The following is a 21975-nucleotide window of genomic DNA, read 5'->3' as shown; positions in this document are numbered from 1 at the left end:
GGATTTCATGCGTAATTGTATTATCATATATAATTAAATTATAACATAATATAATTTAATATTTCAATATTAAACAGGGCATTAATATTTAAATAATATTTAGTTTGACAAAAAGACTAATATTAAAAGTATTTTTAAAATGCTTTTTTTTTAGGTTTTTTTTTTTTTCAAGGCAATGGGGTTAAGTGGCTTGCCCAAGGCCACACAGCTAAGTAATTATTAAGTATCTGAGGCTGAATTTGAACTCAGGTACTCATGACTCCAGGGCTGGTACTCTATCCACTTTGCCACCTAGCTGCCTAAAATGCTTTCTTTAATTGTCATCACTTTCTAAAAATTTGGGTTTCAGTCTGCAAGATTTTGGCACTTTTATTTCATCATGGCATCAAAAGGTTAAAAATGTAAAACATTATAATAGTCCTGTTTGGAAACATATTCCCCCCATCCCTTCCTAAAGAAACATAAAGGAAAATAAAGTATACTTCAATCTGTAAGGAGTCACCAGCAACTCTGGCTTTGAAGATGCATAGTATTATCATAAGTTCTTCAGAATTGTCTTGAGTCATAGCATTGTTCAGAAAAGTTAAGCCATTTAAAAGTGATCATTTTTCAACATTCCTGTTACTTTGTATAAAGTACGATTCCCATTGCATCCACTCATGAAAGTCTTTCCTGGTTTGACAGAGAGCATACTGTGCATTGTTTCTTATTGAAGAATAGTATTCCTGTCATAATAACTCGCCATAAGTTCAATCATTCCCCAAGTGATAGGAATTCCCTCAATATCTAGTTCCTCATCACTTGAAAAGAGCTATTATAAGTATCCTTATGCATGCAGGCCTTTTTCCTTTGTGCTTTTCATCTCTTCTGATGGTGGCACTCGTGGGTCAAAGGGTAGACATGGTTTTATAGCCCTTTGAGCTTAGTTGTAAATTATCCAATAGAATTGTTTAATTATTCCCCAACTTCTCCAACAGTGCATTATCATCTAATTTTGCCAACATTTCCTCCCACATTTGTCATTTTCTCTTTCTGTCCCATTAGCTAATCTAACGAATTGTTCATATGCTCATTTCTGCAACTGATAGTGAATTAGGACACTTTTTTAAAAAATGACGATGGATAACTTTGATAACCTCATTTGAAATCTTCATATCTTTTGATTATTTATCATTTGGGGAATGGCTCTTGATTTACTCCATCTTGTTCCCCTAGCCCTATTTATTCTATTCTCTTTTTCTCCTTTCATCTTGTCCCTCCTTGAAAGGGTTTTGCATCTGACTGCTACTACCTACAGTCTTCTCTCTCTTTTATCACCTCTTCTACTGCTTTCTCCCACCTTGCCCTCCTAGTTTCTTCTAGGATAAGATAGATTTCTATATCCAGCTGTGTATGTGTGTGTGTGTGGGGGGGGTATATTATTCCTCTCTGAGCTAATTTAATGAGAGTAAGGCTTACACACACCCTGTCAAACTCCCCCTACTCCTCTACAAAGCTTCTTCTGGCCTCTTCTTTGTGATATAATTTATCCTATTCTATCCCCCATTTCCCATTCTCCCAGGACATTCCTCTCCACCCTTTAACTCAATCTTTTTATTATATTACCCCTTCATATTCATCTTCCACCTATTCCTTGATTGTATGTGCTTCTGTTTGCCCTAAAAATTGAGAAAGTTCATATGAGTTATTGGTAACATCTTCACATGTAGGTGTAAAAGCTGTTCAATATCACTAAATCCCTTATGATTTCCATTTCCTAAGTTTCACTTGAGTCTTATATTTGAAGATCAAATTTTCTATTTATCTTTGACCTTTTCATCAGGAAAATCTGAAAGTCCCCTATTTCTTTGAATGTTCATCTTTTCCCCTGAAAGAGTACAATCAGTTTTTCTGGGTTGTTGATTCTTGATTGTAAACTGAAGTCTTTCGCCTTCTGGAACATCATTTTTTCAAGCTTAACAATCCCTTATTGTAGAAGCTGCTTAATCTTCTATATTCCTGATTGTTGTTCCATGCAAATTGAATTGTTTCTAACTAGCTACATGCTCTATTATCACCTTGACTTGGGATCTCTAAAATTTGTCTATAATATTCCCGGCAGTTTTCATTTTGTGATCTCTTTCAGGAGGTGATCTCTGGACTTTTTTTTTCAATTTCTATTCTTCTTTGAGAATATCAGGGCAGTATTTCTTATTTCTTGGGAAATGATCCTAATCTCTTTTTTGTACATTGCTTTCAGATGTTCAGTAATTTAAAATTTATTTTTCCCGGATCTATTTGCTAGGTTGGTTATTTATCTATTGAGAAATCGCATATTTTCTTCTAGTTTGGTTTTTTTTTGGTTTAATTTTATTATGATTGCTTACAAAGTCATTAGTCTCCTTTTCTTGATTTTTATTTTAAGGAGTGAGTTTTTGGATCTATTTTTCCATTTGGCCAATTCTGTTTTGGTTTTTTTTTTTAGGGGTTTTTTTTTTTGCAAGGCAAACAGGGTTAAGTGGCTTGCCCAAGTTCACACAGCTAGGTAATTATTAAGTGTCTGAGACTGGATTTGAACCCAGGTACTCCTGACTCCAGGACCAGTGCTTAATCCACTACACAACCTAGCTGCCCCCAATTATGTTTTTAAAGACATTCTTTTCTATTGGCATTTTGTACTCCTTTTTCCATTTGACCCAGTCTGATATTGCCTTATTTGATTTTCTCTTTTTTTTTTTGTAAGGCAAATGAGGTTAAATGGTTTACCCAAGGCCACACAGCTAGGTAATTATTAAGTGCCTGAGGTAGAATTTGAACTCAGGTACTCCTGACTCCAGGACCAGTGCTCTATCAACTATGCCACCTGTCTGATTTTTACCCATTTTCTGCCCCATCCCCATTCCCTGCCCCTTCCCCCTACAGAAGGCAATTCTAATAATCTTCATAACCTCTCTTTTGGTAGTGGAAAAAATTGGAAAAATAAGGGGATTAACCATCAATTGAGGAATTACTAAACAAGTTGTGGTATATGATTGTGATGAAACACTATTGTTCTGTAAGAAATCATGAGGGTTGGGATTTCAGAAAAGCCTGGAAAAACTTGCATGAACTGATGCTGAGTCAGATGAGCAGAACCAAAAGAACATTATACACAGTAACATGATGGGTGATGATCAACTATGATAGACTTGGTCATTTCAGCAGTATATTAATCAAAGGCAATTTTAAGTCTCGTTTTTGGAAAATACCATCCATATCCAGACGAGGAACTGTGGAGTTTAAATGAAGCTGAAGGCTGATTATCTTCAATTTTTCAAAGTTGTCTTCAGTAGCATGTCATTTTTTACTCTATTGTATTCCTTATTCTGTTTAAATTTGATTCTTCTCTCACAACATGATCAATATAGATCTATGTTTGGCATGGTCATAAATGTACAGCCTATATTAGATTGCTTTTTCTCAGAGGAGAGAAGAAAAGAAAATGTAAAACACAAAACCATGCCAACAAAAAGGTTCATTAAAATCCTCCATTGTAAGTAGTTGGAAAAGGAAATCAATAAGTGTTTGGTAGGGAAAAAGAAGAAATAAAAGGAATCATAGAGCTAAGACATGAAATGATTTATCTGTGACCCATAATACTCAGAGTTCCTTCAAGCTCTCAATATAGTAAAAATTATCTCCTTCATTTGGGTGGAAACAATTTCATACCATTCAGTTCTTGAATGGCATTAATATTCCATATTTCTCTCAAGATAAAAATTAATTTCAGGGATTTAGAAGTTATACTATATTTTCTATATTATCTGTTCAATAAAATGTATATAGAATACATTTGCTCCCCAGAGTATACATTCTTGATTGCTCTTCACAAATTTATCAGTTTTGTTACCATATCATTTATGCTGGTTTTGATGAAGTAGCAGATCTTCTCTTCTCTCTTTCTCCTCCATATTCTCTTAACTCTTTGTTATGCTATTCATCTGATTCACCAGTCAGCAGAAATTCTCAACTTTGTTCCAGTGGAAAAATAGCAAACATATTTGTCAGTATTCGATTGAACTTTTCAAGATTCCAAGTGTTGGTTCTGATTCTATTAAAGAGTTTTAGATTTGGGTAAAGCCTTTCTCTCTCCTTCAGTTTTTTCCTTTAAATTGATGAGCATTGGCTGGATCAATTCTGAAGTGTAAGTTTTCTTACTCTTGTAAGTTTTCTGAGTTTGGATGTTTTAGGTGGTGATGACATTCAAGGATGTGGCTGTGGACTTCACCCCAGAGGAGTGGAGCCTGTTGGATGATGCTCAGAAACAGCTGCACAAGGATGTCATGCTGGAGATTGCTCAGAATTGGCTCTTGTTGGGTAAAGACCACTTCCCCTGGGAGCTCTAAATCTGCCATTAGTAGGAGAATCTTCACTCCCTCCCTAATGTAGAGGATTGGTGGCATCCATCACTTCTTAGAAAGGCCAAAGTGCTGGCCTCCCTTTTGAAGAGACAAGAATCTGCTGCTGCCTGGTTTTCCTAGGAGAGGTGTTTTTGTTGTGGGCTAGGGATCTTGGAGTTTACTTTGTAGCTCCTGAAAGTTTCTCCTTTTTCATCTGAGTAACTTTAAGTGAAGGACCAAACCAGTGATCCTGAATCTCAGACTTGGGATGATCTCAGGCAGTGCAAGTTTAATCTCTGCCTGGATATGAATTTTGCCTGCAAAGTCTCTCAGCATAGATCCTGTAGCTTCTCCTTGAAGATGGGCAGTGAAGGGACCCTCTGTCTCCTTGGCTTCAGGTCCAGTGCTCCCTCCTCTGCACTATCAGCTGCCTCTAATTCCTAGCAAATGAAAGCAATGGAATATGACTATTGCTCTATGAGGGAGTAAAGAAAGTTGGAATTTTCTGATTCCAAGTTGATGCCACATTTTCTGTTGTCCCTCATCCCATAACCCTCAAAGTTCCTATGAATAACCTTCCTGGACACTTTCTTTGAATCTTCTTTGGGACCACTTTGTGATCCTTGCTTACATTCCACCTTCCCCAGTGAGGAAGAAATGACAAGTTTCTCTGCATCCTCATTCCCAATTTATTTCCCATGGCCAGGATTTCCAGTTCCTAGAGAAAATTTGTTCATCCACTTGGAGCAAGAAGGTGTGAGGATCTCCTGTCCAGGTGAGTGACTGAAAGGTGTATGCTGGGCCCCAGGTGGCTTCTGGATGTGACAGGAATGAAGTTGTAGTCTTGGGGGTTGGAAGACCTGACTTGTTACTCCTTTTCAGATATTTTTTAGCAGTGAGATCCTGGGCAAGTCAATTGAAACTCTGATCTTCATTTTCTTTTTTTGTTAAATGAGGGACTTGGACTGCCTGAACTCTCATTTCCCTTCTAGTGTTAGTTCAGACATCCCATTTAAAGTCTGTTGGCCATTTTGGAGCATGAAACTGCCCTGCAACTCTCTAGAGAGGACTGAGGTTGTCTCATATGAAGTCTTTCTTAGACCTTTCATATATCAGGAAGCATTTTTTAGGTGGCTGTGGTATACCAGACCCTTTGCTAAGTACCAGAGACATAAGGAAATAACCTGTTCTCAAGAAGTTCACAGGCTCATGGGAAAGATAAGAGGGACACAATTCTTTAAACCCTGCTTTATCTAAGATAAACTAGAGCCAGGTAAGAGAAGGAAGATTAAGGGGACCTGGATGAATCTTACGCAAGAAGGTGGGGTTTGAGTTTGTACTTCAGAGAAGGCAGATTGAGCATTCTAGGCATGAATTGTCATTAACATGGGGGAATTGAACAAATTTCCCCATAGATGGTAGGATGAGACACAGAGCATTTCAAAGAAGAACCCAACCACTTGTCTATAAGAAACAGCTTTAGTATAAGGTTTCACACTGAAGGGAAGGAATAGGCCCTATTCTATAATATATGTTGCAATTATGCCCTCAAGTCATTCTACTCTATGTCCTTTGATTCAGTGATAACTACAAGGAGACCTCTAAAATAAAGAGATCAAAGAAAGAGCAAAAAACCTCCCTGCACAAGAAATGGTTCTGATCACTGTTTCTTGTTATTAAAAAGGAAACTGGAAAGAAAGGTGATGCCCCTATATTGAGGAATGAATGAGGAAGTGATGGCCCAAGAGGATAATAGGGCCTTATAGTCTGAGGTGATATGATAAAAGGTTTAATTTTAGAAAACTTGTGATCAAGACAGTGAAAAACTATAACCTTATAGTAGAGTCAGCTCTTCCAAAATCTCTGGTTTTTAGAATCCCTTTTCTTAGCCTCCTGTAAAAGTGTATTGGAATTCACATTGGTGAATGAGAGAATGCCATTCATTCATTTTCAGGGCTTTGTAAACTTGGACTGTCTATGTAAAATGATACGGACTTTTACACCTGGGTATGAAGGGGAAAGGGAAAAGGAATTTACAAGCTCTTTAGAAGAAGGATAGAAATTCATTTGATCATCATAGTTCATTTACCTGTCCACAGGTAACAGTCACTAAGTGGAATGATAAGATTTGTTGTGGCTTAATATATTTTTGTAATAGACTGATTAGTAGGTTGTTAGTAGTTCAATTGGCTAAGTAGTTTAAATGAATTTTGGGGGAATTGAATTTGTTTATTTGAGTGTTTTCCCCATAAAACTATGTTTCCTTTTCAAAAGCAAAGCTCTTTAATTAATATATTTATTGATTTCTTTTAAATATGATAGATAAAAAGATATTATAGATAGTGGATTGAGATAAGTTGTGAGTATATCTGCAATAATCGACACAATACCATGGAGATTTGAATAGATTTTATGATAGATAATATTGAAAATTATTACATGACAGTGGAGAAGAACAATCTTTGGCTCAAGTTGACTTGAAATTTATACTGAATGACTACACAGTACAGCATCAAAATTAGTGTATACTGAATAGTAGGATAATCACCTGATTAGAAAAGAATAAAATTGACATCACACAAATTCATTTGGAGAAAAGATTGAAAGTTCAACGGAGAACATCCTGTCTGGTGCAGTGGATGTCACCAGGTTTGAGTTCTCATCTTTGGTGCTAGGATTGGGGTCAGTTCACTTGGCCATTCAGATCTCATGACCCAAGTTGTAAAGTTTGATGACAAGACTAGCCCTGTAATTGTCTCAGGTTTGTTGTGAGGATCCAATGCAATTTCATTAGGAATACCTTGTGCCTTCAATTGTCCTATAAATTTAAGCTTATAGTATTTTTAAATGATTCTACCCATTTATATTTGAAACCTATTTTTTTGACAGGGAAAATTGAATGTCAGTTACTTTACTTTCTGCCAATAGAAATAAGAGGATATATTTATATTTACCCCGTGTGTGTATTTGTTTCTATCAGATGTAACCAGGTTTGATGAGGAGAGGAGTACTAATCTGAAAATGACATCTTGCAATGACTATTCTTGTTATAGTGGAGAGAGGGATCATCTGGGTAAACATCAGAGAACCCACATTGTTGAGAAAGAATATAAATACACACAACATGGAAAAACCATCAATAAGTGTTCTAGTATTACCAGATCTAAGAGAATCCACCTTGAGGAGAAATCTTATGAATGTGGAAAGACTTTCATGTTCAACTCCTGCCATGCTCAATATCAGAGAATCCACCATAGTAAGACATCTTACTTCTGTACTCAGTGTGGAAAAAGCTTCACACAATGCTGCTGTCTTGTTGCACATCAGAGAATCCATCCTGTAGAGAAGCCTTATAAATGTAATCAATGTTGTAAGACTTTCACACAGAGCTCCAGTCTTGCAGTACATCAGAGAATCCACAATGGAGAGAAACCTTATGAATGTAATCAGTGTGGAAAGGCTTTCAGACTGAATTCCCTTCTTACTGTACATCAGAGAATCCACACTGGGGAGAAACCTTACGAATGTAATCAATGTGGAAAGACATTCAGAAGGAGCTTCAGTCTTGCCGAACATCAGAGAATCCACACTGGAGAGAAACCTTATCATTGTAATAAGTGTGGAAAGGCTTTCAGACTGAGTGCCAGTCTTGCTATACATCAGAGAATCCACACTGGGGAGAAACCTTATGAATGTAATCAATGTGGAAAGACTTTCTTTCATAGCTCTGGTCTTGCTAAACATCAGAGAATCCACACTGGAGAGAAACCTTATAAATGTAATCAGTGTGAAAAGACTTTCTTTCATAGCTCTGGTCTTGCTAAACATCAGAGAATCCACACTGGAGACAAACCTTATAAGTGTTGTCAATGTGGAAAGACTTTCAGACAGAGTTCCAATCTTGCTGTTCATCAGAGAATCCACACTGGAGAGAAACCTTATCAATGTAATCATTGTAAAAAGGCTTACACACGCAAAGAGAGACTAGCCGATCATCAGAGAATCCACACTGGAGAAAAACTTTATGAATATATTCAGTATGGAAAGGCTTATACATGCAAAGAGAGACAAGCCGATCATCCGAGAATCCACACTGGGGAGAAATTTTATAAATGTAATCAATGTGAAAAGAGTTTCTTTCATCGCCCTGGTCTTGCTAAGCATCAGAGAATCCATACTGGGGAGAAACTGTATAAATGTAATCAGTGTGGAAAGGCTTTCACATGCAGAGGGAGTCTAGCAGATCATCAGAGAATTCACACTGGAGGGAAACCTTATGAATGTAATCAATGTGGAAAGACATTCAGAGGAAACTCCCATCTTAGCGTACATCTGAGAATCCACACTGGAGAGAAACCTTATGAATGTAATCAATGTGGAAAGGCTTTCAGAGAGAACTCCAGTCTTGCTGCACATCAGAGAATCCACACTGGAGAGAAACCTTATGAATGTAATCAATGTGGAAAGGTTTTCACATACAGAGGGAGTCTAGCAGGTCATCAGAGAATCCACACTGGAGAGAAACCTTATGAATGTAATCAATGTGGCAAGACTTTCACACAGAGCTGCAGTCTTGTAGTACATCAGAGAATCCACACTGGAGAGAAACCTTATGAATGTAATCTATGTAGAAAGACTTTTACACGTAGGTCCCATCTTGTCAGACATCAGAGAATCCACACTGGAGAAAAACCTTATGACTGTAATCAATAGAGAGAACTCCAATCTTGCTGTACATCAGAGATTTCATGCTGGAGAGAAACCTTATGAATGTGATCGATGTGTAAAGGGTGTCTTAAGGTGCAGCCATCTTGCTGTACATCAAAGAATCCACAGAGGGTAGAAACCATTTCACACATAGAGAGAAAGTCTAGCTTAGATATCAGAGAATCCACATTGGAGAGAAACCATAGACATGTAATGAATGTGGAAAGCCTTTTACATTCCACTGCAGTCTTGTTCACCATCAGAGAATGCATAATGGAGAGAAACTCTGTGTATGTGATCAGTGTGGCAAGGCTTTCTCAGGGAGCTCCAGTCTTGATAAACATCAGCAAAGGCACCGTAGAGATGAACTGTATGAATGTCACGAATGTGGTAGAACTTTTAGGGCATAGTCTTCTCTGATTAATTGTTAGAGAATTGACAGTGGGGGAAAAAACTTATGTATGTGAATCATTGTGGAAAATGTTATATCCACAAAGCAAGTCTCACTTGACATCAGAGAATCCACACCTGATAAAAATCTTTTTAGTATTATGAGTGTGGTAAAACTTGTAGTGTACATTCTTCCCTCATTAAACATCAGAAAATGGAGGTAAACTGTATGAATATCACAAATGTGGTAGAGCTTTTAGGGCATAGTCTTCTCTGATTAATCGTTAGAGAATTGACCATGGGAAAAAAAACTTATGAATGTGAATCATTGTGGAAAATGTTATATTCACAAAACAAGTCTCACTTGACATCAGAGAATCCACACCTGATAAAAATCTTTTTCGTATCATGAGTGTGGTAAAACTTGTAGTGTATATTCTTCCCTCATTAAACATTAGAAAATCCATAGAGGAAAAAGCTCCTTAATATCCTCAGTGTGAAAATTCATTCAGACATAAAACATCCCTTATTTTCTGTGGCAACAATGTAAAGACTAACAGACTCCCTCCTGTGGGGGATGAGGGGGACATAAGCGAGATTAGGAGAAAAATTGTAAGTTTCAAAATAAATAAATTTTTTAAAAACCCTGAAAACCTTGCAAAAAAAATCCCTTATTTCCTACTGGAGAATTCAAATGAAATAGAAATCACATCTCAGTAATAAATGTGCACAGTTATTCCAATGGAGTATAAAACATGTTAGGCATTCTACAGATTCATTGTGGGGAGTTCTTCAGCCCAAGATCATCTCTTCCCTTACATTGGGAAAGCCTTTATCTGTAACACATAACATGTGTACACATTGTAAGATCTAGCTGTAAGTGAAACTTGTGAATCTAATTAATCATTGATAGAAGACTGGTCCCTGCAGTCAGATTTCATTAGACAATGCAAATTTCCTCTGCCCAAAGCCATGAAAATGGACAGGATTTTGCTCCAAATGTTAAGATTCCACATGATTCCACTAAAGTATTCCATGGCTTTCTTAGGACAAAACTTCTTCAGCCATTCTCCAGTGGTTGTGTACTCTCCTCGTCTCATCATGTTAGCTGGCACATGAAGTCCTGGTAGAAATATTTTGTTATGTTTTGGACATTTCTTTTGGCAACTATTTAGGCTGCCTGGTGATCCAGACATTACTTTTCCTTTTGTTGAAATTGATATCCAGAAAATGGTAAATAAAAGCATTATGTTGTAATGGACTGACAACACGATTTATCATTGGAAAACGGTTCCAATCCATCTCAGATGCTCTCCTTCCTGTGTAACTCTGGGTGGGCTTTCTATTTCTATTTACTCATCTCTAAATGACGAAGTTAATCCCAGTATCCTCCATGGTTTCTTCCCCCAATTCTGTTTTTTCATTAAAAGTATAGTCATTTTTATAGATGTTGATCTGATCTGTATATAGTTAATAAAATGGGTTTCTACCAGAGAAACCTGTTGTAATAATTTTCCCCCCACTTGCCTGTTTTCACTCCAGTTCGGGCTGCATCAGCTTTGTGCAAAAGCTCTTCAATGTCATGTTCAGTGGGGCTAAGGCAGTGTTGAACAGATGTTCTGGGATGACTTCATTTTAGGTGCAGCCTCAGTTTTCTCCAGAGATAACAGTGATCCAGATGTGGGTGGGTGGGGGGATAAGAAAACTTAAATCTTTTACCTTATGATCATCAAAAGTGCCATATAGAGATGAAAATGAAACACCAACTAAATTGTCTTAATCCAGATATCACAGACATATTCAGTTTTTTTTTTATCTTCAGTGTCTCATTTGTGAGCTCTCCCTTATCACAGGCTTTAAAGAATTTCCCCACGGGTGCCTCCTTTGGTGCCCTATTCTTACTTGCTCTAGGTCCTGTGATAAAATGAAGATGAGGTTCTTAGGCTCCCCAAAAGACAAAACCTACCACCTGGTTAATTCTGTACCTGGCTATGACATCCTGCCAGATAATTGGCTACGTAGGATTTCTAGCTGAAATCCAAGTGAACTAAAGTTGCATTTTCCCTGCCTTTCTCCTCACAGAACAAATTCCACTGATGAGCACAAGTGTAAAAGAAGATAAACTTTATTGGTGAATTTTGATTAAATAGAGTGGGAGAATTTTTATCACAAAGAAGAAATGATGAAGGCTTATAATTGGTGGGTTAATTAGTTTACAAGAGACAACCCTATAATCTTTCATCATGAAGGTATGATTAGGAGATGTGACTCAGTTTTCAAAACTGGAATCAGAATTGTAAACCTAGAACAATTATCTTCAGTTCTGGTTTAAAAAATATTAGTCTATCTGGCATCAAAATGTGAAAAAATAAATTTATTTTGGTTTATTACAATCTCCTAGATATTGAGCATGTCTTCCAAGTGAAACATGTTATATTAGAAAGTACTTATTTTATCTGCCCTTTCTTGAAATTGGCCACAGTGTGTTTATATGTCCCATCCCAGAATTTATTATGACACTTGCTATTGTTTTGTCACCTTTTGAATGAGTTCAGTTGTGCATCAAAGGTCATCATTGCATTTTTTCAAAAGTACCGTTACTAGTTTCTTAGGGGACAAATGGGCAACAAAAAGACAATAGCTGGAGTGATGCTTTTTTCACTTGATTTTAATAAATAGTTGCCACAAGATGGTAATATACCTAATATTAAGGTAATTATATATTTAAAATATAAAATTTAGGTTTAGAAATTTTTTTAGCTTTTGAGGTGTTTGAATTGTACAGCATAAAATGTAAATTCTCTAATCTCGTGACGTCATTACTAGTGCTGTTAAGGGTTGAGTTGGCTCTCATTTAACTGAACAGGTTATTGTCATAGCCAACTAGAATTGTATGAAGATCTGTTCTGTCAGAGATGTTTAACAAAGAAGGGAACCTCTATAAGTGAACTGAAGTAGAAAATCAAATGTCCTAGAAGCTTTTTCTGAACCATACTACATCAGAGGATGTCTTGAGAGACTGGGCAACTGTATGAGATATGATGGTGTCATCCTTTTCAACCATGTGATTTCTAATCCCCTTACTTCTGAGCATGTGTTGATTGATAACAGTGATCTTGACTTATTAAAGAACAAAATAATAATTAGCTAAGCAGTCTGATCTTGGCTTGGGTCTCAGTTTCTGAAAGGTGTAGAGGTCCCTGGCCTGGGCATCTTCTCCCTGTTCCAGATGCCAACTTCTATTTCCAGATCTGATGGCCAGTTAATGACTGAAGAGAAGCCCATGGTTAGTTTGAAAAGGTCAGATATTCTGTGCAAAGTCTGGGGGCCTAGCTTATAAACTAATCGAGACCAATTTGGGATTAAACTTGAAGGGTGTTTTTTCTCTGTCATCTTATATTAAAAAACAAAGAAAACAAAACCCCAAAGGACATTTCCATTCTCAGTTTGCTAACTGGTTGACTCCAGAGACCCAAGACTCCTAGGCTGACCAAACATTGAAGGGGAAAAAAGATATTATTTATATTTCTGATCAAAAGTTCTATCAACCTGTAATTGAGGTTAAGTCTGGAATGTTCACCTCTGCCTTTGCACAAGATCTGCCTCTAGACAAAATTGAAGGGAGACTGTGTGAAACAGGTCTGCTACTTGAAGAGTTCTAAAAAAAGGGTAAACATACCATATCTACAAAAACAATCATAACAACTCTGTAGTGGTAAAGAATTTGGTCATAAACTCCTCTTCCCCCTCCATAGTTCTGATAAGTAGAGTATTTCTTCTACTTGTCTTATCTACATCCTTTATGTCTAATTTGCATCTGCAAGTTTAACTTTCTAGTTGGCTAAACAATCGGTAAAGAAAGAAGGCCAGAAACTATCCTACTTAACTAGATGAGACTGAATAAAATATTACCTTTATGACATTTGGCAGAAGAGGAGACAATTGTCCTGGGGCCAATTGGATCTTTGTCAGTTCTAATATAGAGCTGACCTTATTCAGTCATGTTTTTGGTACTCTCAAGGTTGGCTTCTACCCGTGGCTTCCAGTGAGATCGTAGAGAATTAAACTTCATTTATAAATCTAACTTTATTATTTCATTTTCTTTAGCATAAGGAAATTATCGTAAACCCTGTAAACTCCCTTTGTAGAAAATGTCCACCAGATACTTAGAGAAACCTAGAAAATCATCTAAAAAGCTATTTGATGTAACATTCAGCAAAGTAGCAAGATAATAAAATAAACACACATAAATCATCAGTGTTTCTATATATGAACAACAAAGACCAAGTGCAAGAGATATAGACATTCCATTTAAAGTACCTTGGGAAACTAACTCCCAAGATAACTATATGAACACAATTACAAAGCACTTTTCAAACAAAACCAGATCTAAACAATTGAAAAAAATGTCGATTGTTCATGGTTAGGATGAGCTAATCAAAAAGTTGATAAATCTACCTATATGGAATTACTTATTCAGTGCCATATTAATCAAACTACCAGATAGCTATTTTACAAGCCTAAAAAAAAATAGTACAAAATTCATGTGGAGTAACAAAAGGTCAAGAATATCAAGGGAACTGATCCAACCTTTCTGGAAATCTGTTTGGAATAATGCCCTAAGGGCAATAAAACTTTGCATGCTCCAGCAGTGCCACTACTGGGTCTGCTTCTTCAAGAGTTCTAGAAAAAGGGTAAACATCCCACATGTAAAAAAATAATCATAACTTTTTGTAGTGGTAAAGAATCTGACAATGAGGGCATGTCCATTAGTTGGTCATAAACTCCTCTTCCCCCTCCATAATTCTGATAGGTAGAGTATTTCTTCTACTTGTCTTATCTACATCCTTTATGTCTAAATCTTGTACCCTTTTCAACCTTATTTTAGTTATAATTGGATAACTGGCATCCTTGTTCCACCCCTGGTCTTATTGGGAATGCTGTTAGTTTATCCCCCTTCTGTATAGTGCTTCCTGATGGTTTTTGAGAGATCCTTCTCATCAAATTTAAAGAAAAGTCTATTTTCTCTGTGAGAGATGTTCTATGCAAAGTTTCTGACATGCTATTTTCCAGTTTTCCCTGCAATTTTTGTTAAAGTGGGTTTTTATTCCAGAAGGTGGAGTCTTTGGCTTTATCAAACAATTGATTACTGAGGTCATCTACTTTTGTTTCTTTCCTACCTAATCTATTACACTGATTTACTACTCTATTTCTTAACCAGCACCAAACAGTTGTGATGACAGTTACTTAACAATAGAGTTTTAGATGTGGTGCAACTAGGTGCCCTTCCTTTGCATTTTTTTTCCATCAATTCCCTTGAGATTCTTGATCATGTGGTACTTTGTGAATTTTGTTATTTTTTTTTCAGCTTTGTAAAACAATTTTTTGGTAGTTTGATTGGTATGGCACTGAATAAGTTATTTAATATCGGTAGAATTATCATTTTTATGTGTGAGCTTGGCCTAAAACAATTTTTCCAGTTTTTTAGTTCTGACTTTATTTTCATTTAAAGTATTTTTATGGGGCAGCTAGGTGGTGTAGTGGATAGAGCCACCGGCCCTGGAGTCAGGAGTACCTGAGTTCAAATCCAGCCTCGGACACATAATAATTACCTATAATTACCTAGCTGTGTGGCCTTGGGCAAGCCACTTAACCCCATTGCCTTGCAAAAAAAAAAAACCAACTAAAAAAAGTGTTTTAAAGTTATGTTCATATAGTTTCTGGGTTTGTCTTGAGAGGTGGATTCCCAAGTATTTTCTGTTTCTATGTTTATTTTAAATGGAATTTCTCTATCTCTTGCTGTTTGGTTTTGTTGGTTATATATAAAAATGATGATGATTTTTGTGGGTTTCTTTTGTATCCTACAACTTTGCTAAAGTTCATTGCTTCAAGAAGTTTTTTGGTTGGTTGCCTTTATCATGTTCTCAAAGTATTGCAGAGTTAAAGTTTTGTTTTCTTTTTTTATTTTTTTCCAAGAAATGGAGTTACTTGACTTGCTCAAGGTCAAAGAACTATTTAAGTACCAAGTATCTGAGTTGGGATTTGAACTCAGGTTCTCCTGATTCCAAGGTCATTGCTCTATGCACTACACCACTAGCAACCCATAAAGCTAACATTTGTAATACATTAATTTGTTATATAATATAGAACAGTAGTGGTCTTATTGGGAATACTGTTTATTCCCATTATATGTAATACTTCTTGATGGTTTCAATGAGATACTGCTTATCGTTGAAGGAAAACTGGATTTATGCTTCTGTTCTGTAGTGGGTTTTTTTAGGTGTCTTTTTTTTAGGGCTTTTTTTTGCAAGGCAAATGGGGTTAAGTGGCTTGCCCAAGGCCACATAGCTAGGTCATTATTAAGTGCTGAGACTGGATTTGAACCCAGGTACTCCTGACTCCAGGGCCGGTACTTTATCCAATACTCCACCTAGCCACCCCTCTCTAGTGTTTTTAATAGGACTGGCTGCTGTATTTTGTCGAAAGCTTTTTCAGTATTTATTAAGATAATTGTTTCTATTAATTTTGTTATGGACATGGTCAATTAGGTTGATTGTTTTCTTCAGATTGAATCATCCCTGTTTAGTGGTATGAATCCTACCTGATTCTGGTGTATTATCTTAGTAATAACTTCTTGCCAACTCTTTGCTGAAACTTTTCAAAATTTTGCATCCATTTACATAAGGAAAATTGGTCTAGAATTTCTTTATCTGTTTTAGCACTTTCTTGCTTAGGTAACATTACCATATTGGTGTCAAAAAAGGAATTTAAAAGAACTGGTTCCCCTATTTTTAAAAAATAGTTCAAACAGTTTATTTTCTAAAAATACTTTCCTGGCTACTTTCCTTCTACAAATTCCTATTCAATCTGGAATCAATAGCCTGGTACCTAAATGGGATCCCAGAGACCCCAAAATCCCTCTTCTTTCTTAGAAAATGCTGAACATGAGACTTTCCAGAAGAACTGAGCCTGGATGTTTTGGCTACTTTAGAGGAAACTGAAGTAATAAGTGCTCAATGACTTCAACCCCATTTACCTCAGGGCTCTGCTCCAGACTTGTCCAGTTAAGGCTCAGGGTGAAGCGTTTTCCTTGACTTTCAGTTGCTACAAGACAGAGCTTGGGCATAAGAAAGGAAGGGGAGTAGGGAAGAAGTTGTGTTTATGTATTGTGTGTGTGGTAGGGGACTAGGAATGTATAAAGAGAGCAATGACATACTATGTAGAGAACAGAAAAAAAAAGGTGAAATGTGATTTTTGTTAGTCTCCTACTATTAGGGAATACCCAGAACCTCAATGGGGGAGGGCTGCATTTGGGGTGAGGTTGAAGAGTTAAGCTGGAGATACCAAAGGGCCACTCAGTCCAAAACACAGTGAAAGAGAGCAGGGCAGTGTTGTTACTATTGTATTCAGTATCAGGCCTATTTTCATAAAGAACTGGTCCATAGGTAAGAGATGCCACCAACTTTGTAGACCATCATCCAGGATTATGGAAATACCCACATAGGCTGACGGTGATCTGTAGTTTGGTATAACATTTGGTTTGATTTATGGTATGATTTTGTAACATTTGTTTTGTATTTTACAATATACTGAAAAAATTTTCCTTGTTTTCTTTCAACATTTCTGCAATAATATCTAAATATTACCAAAGTGTATGTTGCTTGTTACATTTGAAATTCAGAACATCTATAGAAATGTATGTAAATTGGTTAAGAGTCACTTTAAGATGTTTTATAAAGGATTCTGGGAGCCATGGTTTATTGCTTATGCATATATATATATACATATAATGTATTCTTTGAATATGGATAATAAGTGAGCATATTAATAGAGATAATTTCATTTATAAAATATTGCAATTTGAAATTACTGTATTTATACATTTTATTTAACTGTAGATAACAGAAAATGCTTGGAAATTTACCTGCCAAACCCAAAAACTGTATGAAAATAATTACAACACTTTTCACATGCAAAAAGTCAGATCTAAACAACTGGGAAAATGTCAATTGCTCATGGATAGGGCAAGTTACTATAATAACAATGACAATGCGATCCAAATTTATCTACTTTTTCTATGCCATAACAATGAAATTGTCAAATTATTATTTTATAGAGCTAGAAAAATACAGTAAAAAAAAGTCAAGAATCTTAAATTAATTCTTTAAAAAATGGAAAGCAAGGGGGTGGCTAGGTGGCATAGTGGGTAAAGCACCAGCCCTGGAGTCAGGAGTACCTGGGTTCAAATCCAGTCTCAGACACTTAATAATGACCTAGCTGTGTGGCCTTGGGCAAGCCACTCAACCCCATTTGCCTTGCAAAAACCTAAAAAAAAAAAAATGGAAAGCAAGGAGGGTTCTCGGTCTAATTCACAGAGACTGAGACAGGATCATATTTAAATCTGGAGAGAGACAGACAGACGTACTTAGCAGTTTTAATTAGAGGCTGGGAAACTAAGTTTGGATCAAATATAAAAAATTTTAGGAATTTCATTTTTCAGTTAATTGGGGATATAGGATGTAAGGAGGGCAGAGGAGGGTTGGAAAGGAGAGTTCTGATCAAGAACCACTGAGGCTCTGAACTGATCCCATCTGGGAGGCCAAAACCTCTGGTGCCTCCTGGCTCTCTCTAATGTCTTGGTGAAGGGGAGAGGGATGGAAGGGAAGGAATAAGAGGGTGGGAGCAGCTGCTTCCCAAACCTCACCCTACCGTTAGTCTTTCTCCTTCTCTTGGAGTCTCTCCCCTGAGCCAGGGTCTGTGGACCCTAATTTCAGTTTTTCCCTATGTCAGCCTCTTGCCCAGGAAGAAAAAGAGACATCAGCCCTTCTGGGATCCTTCTCCCTCCTTAGCCCAGTCTGCAAACACGCAGGTCTGGTCCAGGCAGAGAGACCAGAGTTGGAGGGAATGGCCCATGGGAGTGCATAGCCTTCCACCACAGATCAACATCAGGGGGAGGAAAGGTTCTGATTAGAGAGAACCAAGCCCCAGATGGAGTCCTGACCTTGGGTTTTTATACCTATTGACTATCACAGTGTCGCCACTGCTTGACTTCAATTATTGCCTGTGAAGAATCACTCTGCCCTGGGAATGCAGGTATAAAAGAAAATAGATTTATTTAAGAAGTTAAAATACTTAAGAGTTTAAGAAAAGACTGGTGGATTGTTCATTCACTTTGGCAGGTCAGCTGACAGACTCAGCTGAATTCTGGAAAGGGAGAAACAGGGCCTGCAGGCATCAGGTTTGGTTAACCAGGCACATGGTGAAGCCCATGGAGCTCTCCATGGTTTAAGGAAGAGCCAGAGGAAGGCCCATCCTTCTGGATGAGAGGCCAGAAGGAGCCAGAGAACTAGAAGGTTCAGTGCTTTCTATTAAATAACCCTCCAAAGTAGGCTGGACAGAGGGTGGTGCTTGGGAGGGGTCTTTTACACCTTGGAGCAGGTAACTTCCAATGGCAACCTATTTGTTGGTCCTTCCTGACTTAAGGTACTTGGTGTCCAATTTTAACACATCATTTCCTGCCCGCCAGGGTCCAGGCCAAGTTTAGGTGAAGGAGAAAATGGGGGATAAGATACAAACAACAGGGTGAAGAAGAGACAGGATACAATCAACAGTATCCAAGGGAGGCAAAATCTCAGGAGGGGGAACCTCCATCCATTTAACAGATTTTGTTTCTGCGAATTCACAATTCTCTCCATTTTTTCCCTGCATCAAAAAGACAGGATCTAAGAAGTTGCCTCTAACTTGTCATATAAAAGAAAGGAGAGGCCCCCATTTCAGGACAGGGTCAGGAGCTTAAAGGAGGTCCTTGTAGGTTATGCCAGGACCTCCACCAAGGTGAAGCTTCCCATCAGGATATTGTCACACCCTGTGACCTTTGAGGTAATGGGATGAGTTATTAAAGATCAACACTATCCTGTATGGAGAGAAGAACCTCTCAGAGGGAAGGCTTTTAGATTTTGAGGGACTTGGGAAATCTTTTGCTTAGAAAGAAAGATTTTTGCTGCTTTGAAGGAAACCAGGATGCCTAAGGAGAACATTCCCATCTGGAGAAAAAACCCTTGGAAAGTCACTGAGCCTGGCAGGTCTTCATGAAGGATCAGTCAAAGGCATGGTCCCAGGTTCAGTAGCTTTTTACATGTTGCTCACTGTCTGCCAGCGACCTTCCAAAGAACAGCTGACTTGGTCTTCTTGCCAGTATTATCAGGATCCACCAGGTAGATAGATCTCAAACTGTCTTCCAAAGTAGCAATCATCTATGCCAGCTTTTAAGTAGTAGATGGATGGCTCAATGGACCAGACCCCATAATCATTTCATTCTAGTTAATGACCATAGTTATCTAGTGTTGGTTAAACCCTCAAATCCAAGTTTTTATTTGATTAAAACTGCTGGGAAACCTGGAGCAGCAGAGTATAGCAGAAACTTGCCATAGATCTACCATCTTTCTACATAAAACCAACGTAACCAATATTACAAAGAAAAATTGAAATCTGGGGAAAAAATTTTACAAGTGTCTGATGAAGATATCTCAAATATCTAGAGAATAGTTCCTCATTTTTATATATTAAATAAAACAACTATTTCCATTACATAATATAATAAAAAATTGCACATAAAACATTAAATACTCTATGTAAAGCTTTACCATTTAATTTTCTCTCCCTTTTTCTTTTTTCTTCTTCCATCCCCCTCTTCACTTCAGAGATGTCTGTCACTAAACACAAATAGAAATATATATGTATTATTATTCCAAACTGTCTTTATCTTTCTTTAAATTGATTTAAGGTAATGGGGTTAATTGACTTGCCAGATGTCACACACCTAGGCAATTTTTAAGTGTCTGAGTTGGATTTGAATTCAGGTACTCCTGACTCCAAGGCTGTTGCTCTATCCACTGCCCTCACCTAGCTGCCCAGCTGTCTTTATCCTTTGAATGTAAATAAGTCTTTCTCCTCAAAGTCATTCTTCAAAGAATATTGTTTTTTTTGTATGCGATATTCTATGCATTTCACCCTCTTATTTCATTCAAATCTTTACTTTTTCTAAAATCAGTGTATTCCTCATTTCTTATGTGGCATTCCATTTCAGTCATATCCCAGAACTTCTTGCTCCCCCATTCTCTAACTGATAAACATTCCCAAAATGTCCAGTTCTTTATAGCACAAAGAGCTGTTATGAATATTTGAGAACATAAGTTTCTTTGTTTTCTATAATCATCTTTAGAAATAGAATTTATAGAGGTATTACTGCCTCCTATTGCCAGTTGGGCATAATTCCAGATTTTTTTTTTCTTATTTTTTGAATTTTACAATTCCCCCCCCCCCCCCACACACACACAGAAGGCAGTCTGATAATCTTTCTTTTGTTTCCGTGGTGTACATTGATCTAAGTGGAATGTGATGAGATGGAAATCATATCATTAAAGAAAAAATAAAATATAAGAGGCAGGAAAATTACAGAACAAGATACTTTTTAAAAAGATTAAAGGTAATAGTCTTTGGTCTTTGTTTAAACTCCACAATTCTTTGTTTTTGTTTTTGTTTTGGAAGGCAATGGGTTTAAGTGATTTGTCCAAGATCACAGAGCTAGGTGATTATTAAGCATCTGAATTCAGATTTGAACTCAGGTCCTCCTGACTCCAGAGCTGGTGCTCTATCCACTGTGCCACCTAGCTGCCCCCACAATTCTTTCTTTGGATACAGATGGTATTATTCTTCATCATAGATACCCTAAAATTGTTCTGATTTTTGCCAGATTGTTTCTCAAAATGGTTCCATCAGTTCCCAATTCCTCTAATAATGAATTACTAGCCTGATTTTTCCATATTCCCTCCAAAATCTATTGTTTTGCCCTTCTATCAAGTTTATTCAAACTGAAAGGTGTGATATCTCCAGGTTGTTTTAATTTGAATTTCTTTAATTATTAACGATTAAGAGCATTTTTTTTTAAAGACTTCATTGTAAAACTACCTGTTTATATCCTTAGATCATTTTTGGATTGGTGAATGACTTGTATTCTTTTTTTTGGTTTTGTTTTGGTTTTAGGTTTTTGCAAGGCAAATGGAGTTAAGTGGCTTGCCCAAGGCCACACAGCTAGGGAATTATGAAGTGTCTGAGGCTGGATTTGAACCCAGGTACTCCTGACTCCAGGGCCGGTGCTCTACCCACTGCGCCACCTAGCCGCCCTCATGACTTGTATTTTTGAAGGTTTGAAAAGTTTTGTATGTGTTTTAGTTGAGTCCTTTCAATGAGAGTTCTCCTAATCTCATTCCAAAGAGTAGAAGAAAGTAATTCATAAGCAGGCCGGAGTGACCTAGAGAGCTTGACTCACACCCCCCCTGTGATGACGGGAGTTCATCAACATGGCAGGCACCAAATGATGTAGAGGGGCATCCTCTTAGGGATCTGTCCTGGGATGGCTGCACCCTTGGACTCTAACTCCAAGTCTGAGAACCTAGGAAAATCCAGGTGGGAGTAGAAAGTTTTTAAAGACTATGTAATGCCTGAGGACATTACCCTACCT

General features: G+C 37.2%; 1 protein-coding gene across 1 annotated transcript in view; it reads left to right on the top strand.

Annotated features, from left to right (window-relative positions):
• The window catches only part of LOC141504102 (uncharacterized), a 51704-nt gene that overhangs the window by 9890 nt on the left and 19839 nt on the right, over nt 1–21975 (top strand). Inside the window, 4 exon segments of the mRNA XM_074208934.1 lie at nt 4209–4335; nt 5065–5133; nt 7339–9060; nt 9261–9355. Coding sequence (XP_074065035.1) covers nt 4209–4335; nt 5065–5133; nt 7339–9060; nt 9261–9355 — 2013 coding nt within the window.

The sequence above is a fragment of the Macrotis lagotis genome, unplaced genomic scaffold, assembly GCF_037893015.1.
Source record: "Macrotis lagotis isolate mMagLag1 unplaced genomic scaffold, bilby.v1.9.chrom.fasta BILBYCTG106, whole genome shotgun sequence".
In the NCBI taxonomy this organism is placed as follows: Eukaryota; Metazoa; Chordata; class Mammalia; order Peramelemorphia; family Peramelidae; genus Macrotis; species Macrotis lagotis.
The sequence above is the reverse complement of the archived record's forward strand: the minus strand, read 5'-3'. Positions and strand labels throughout refer to the sequence as shown.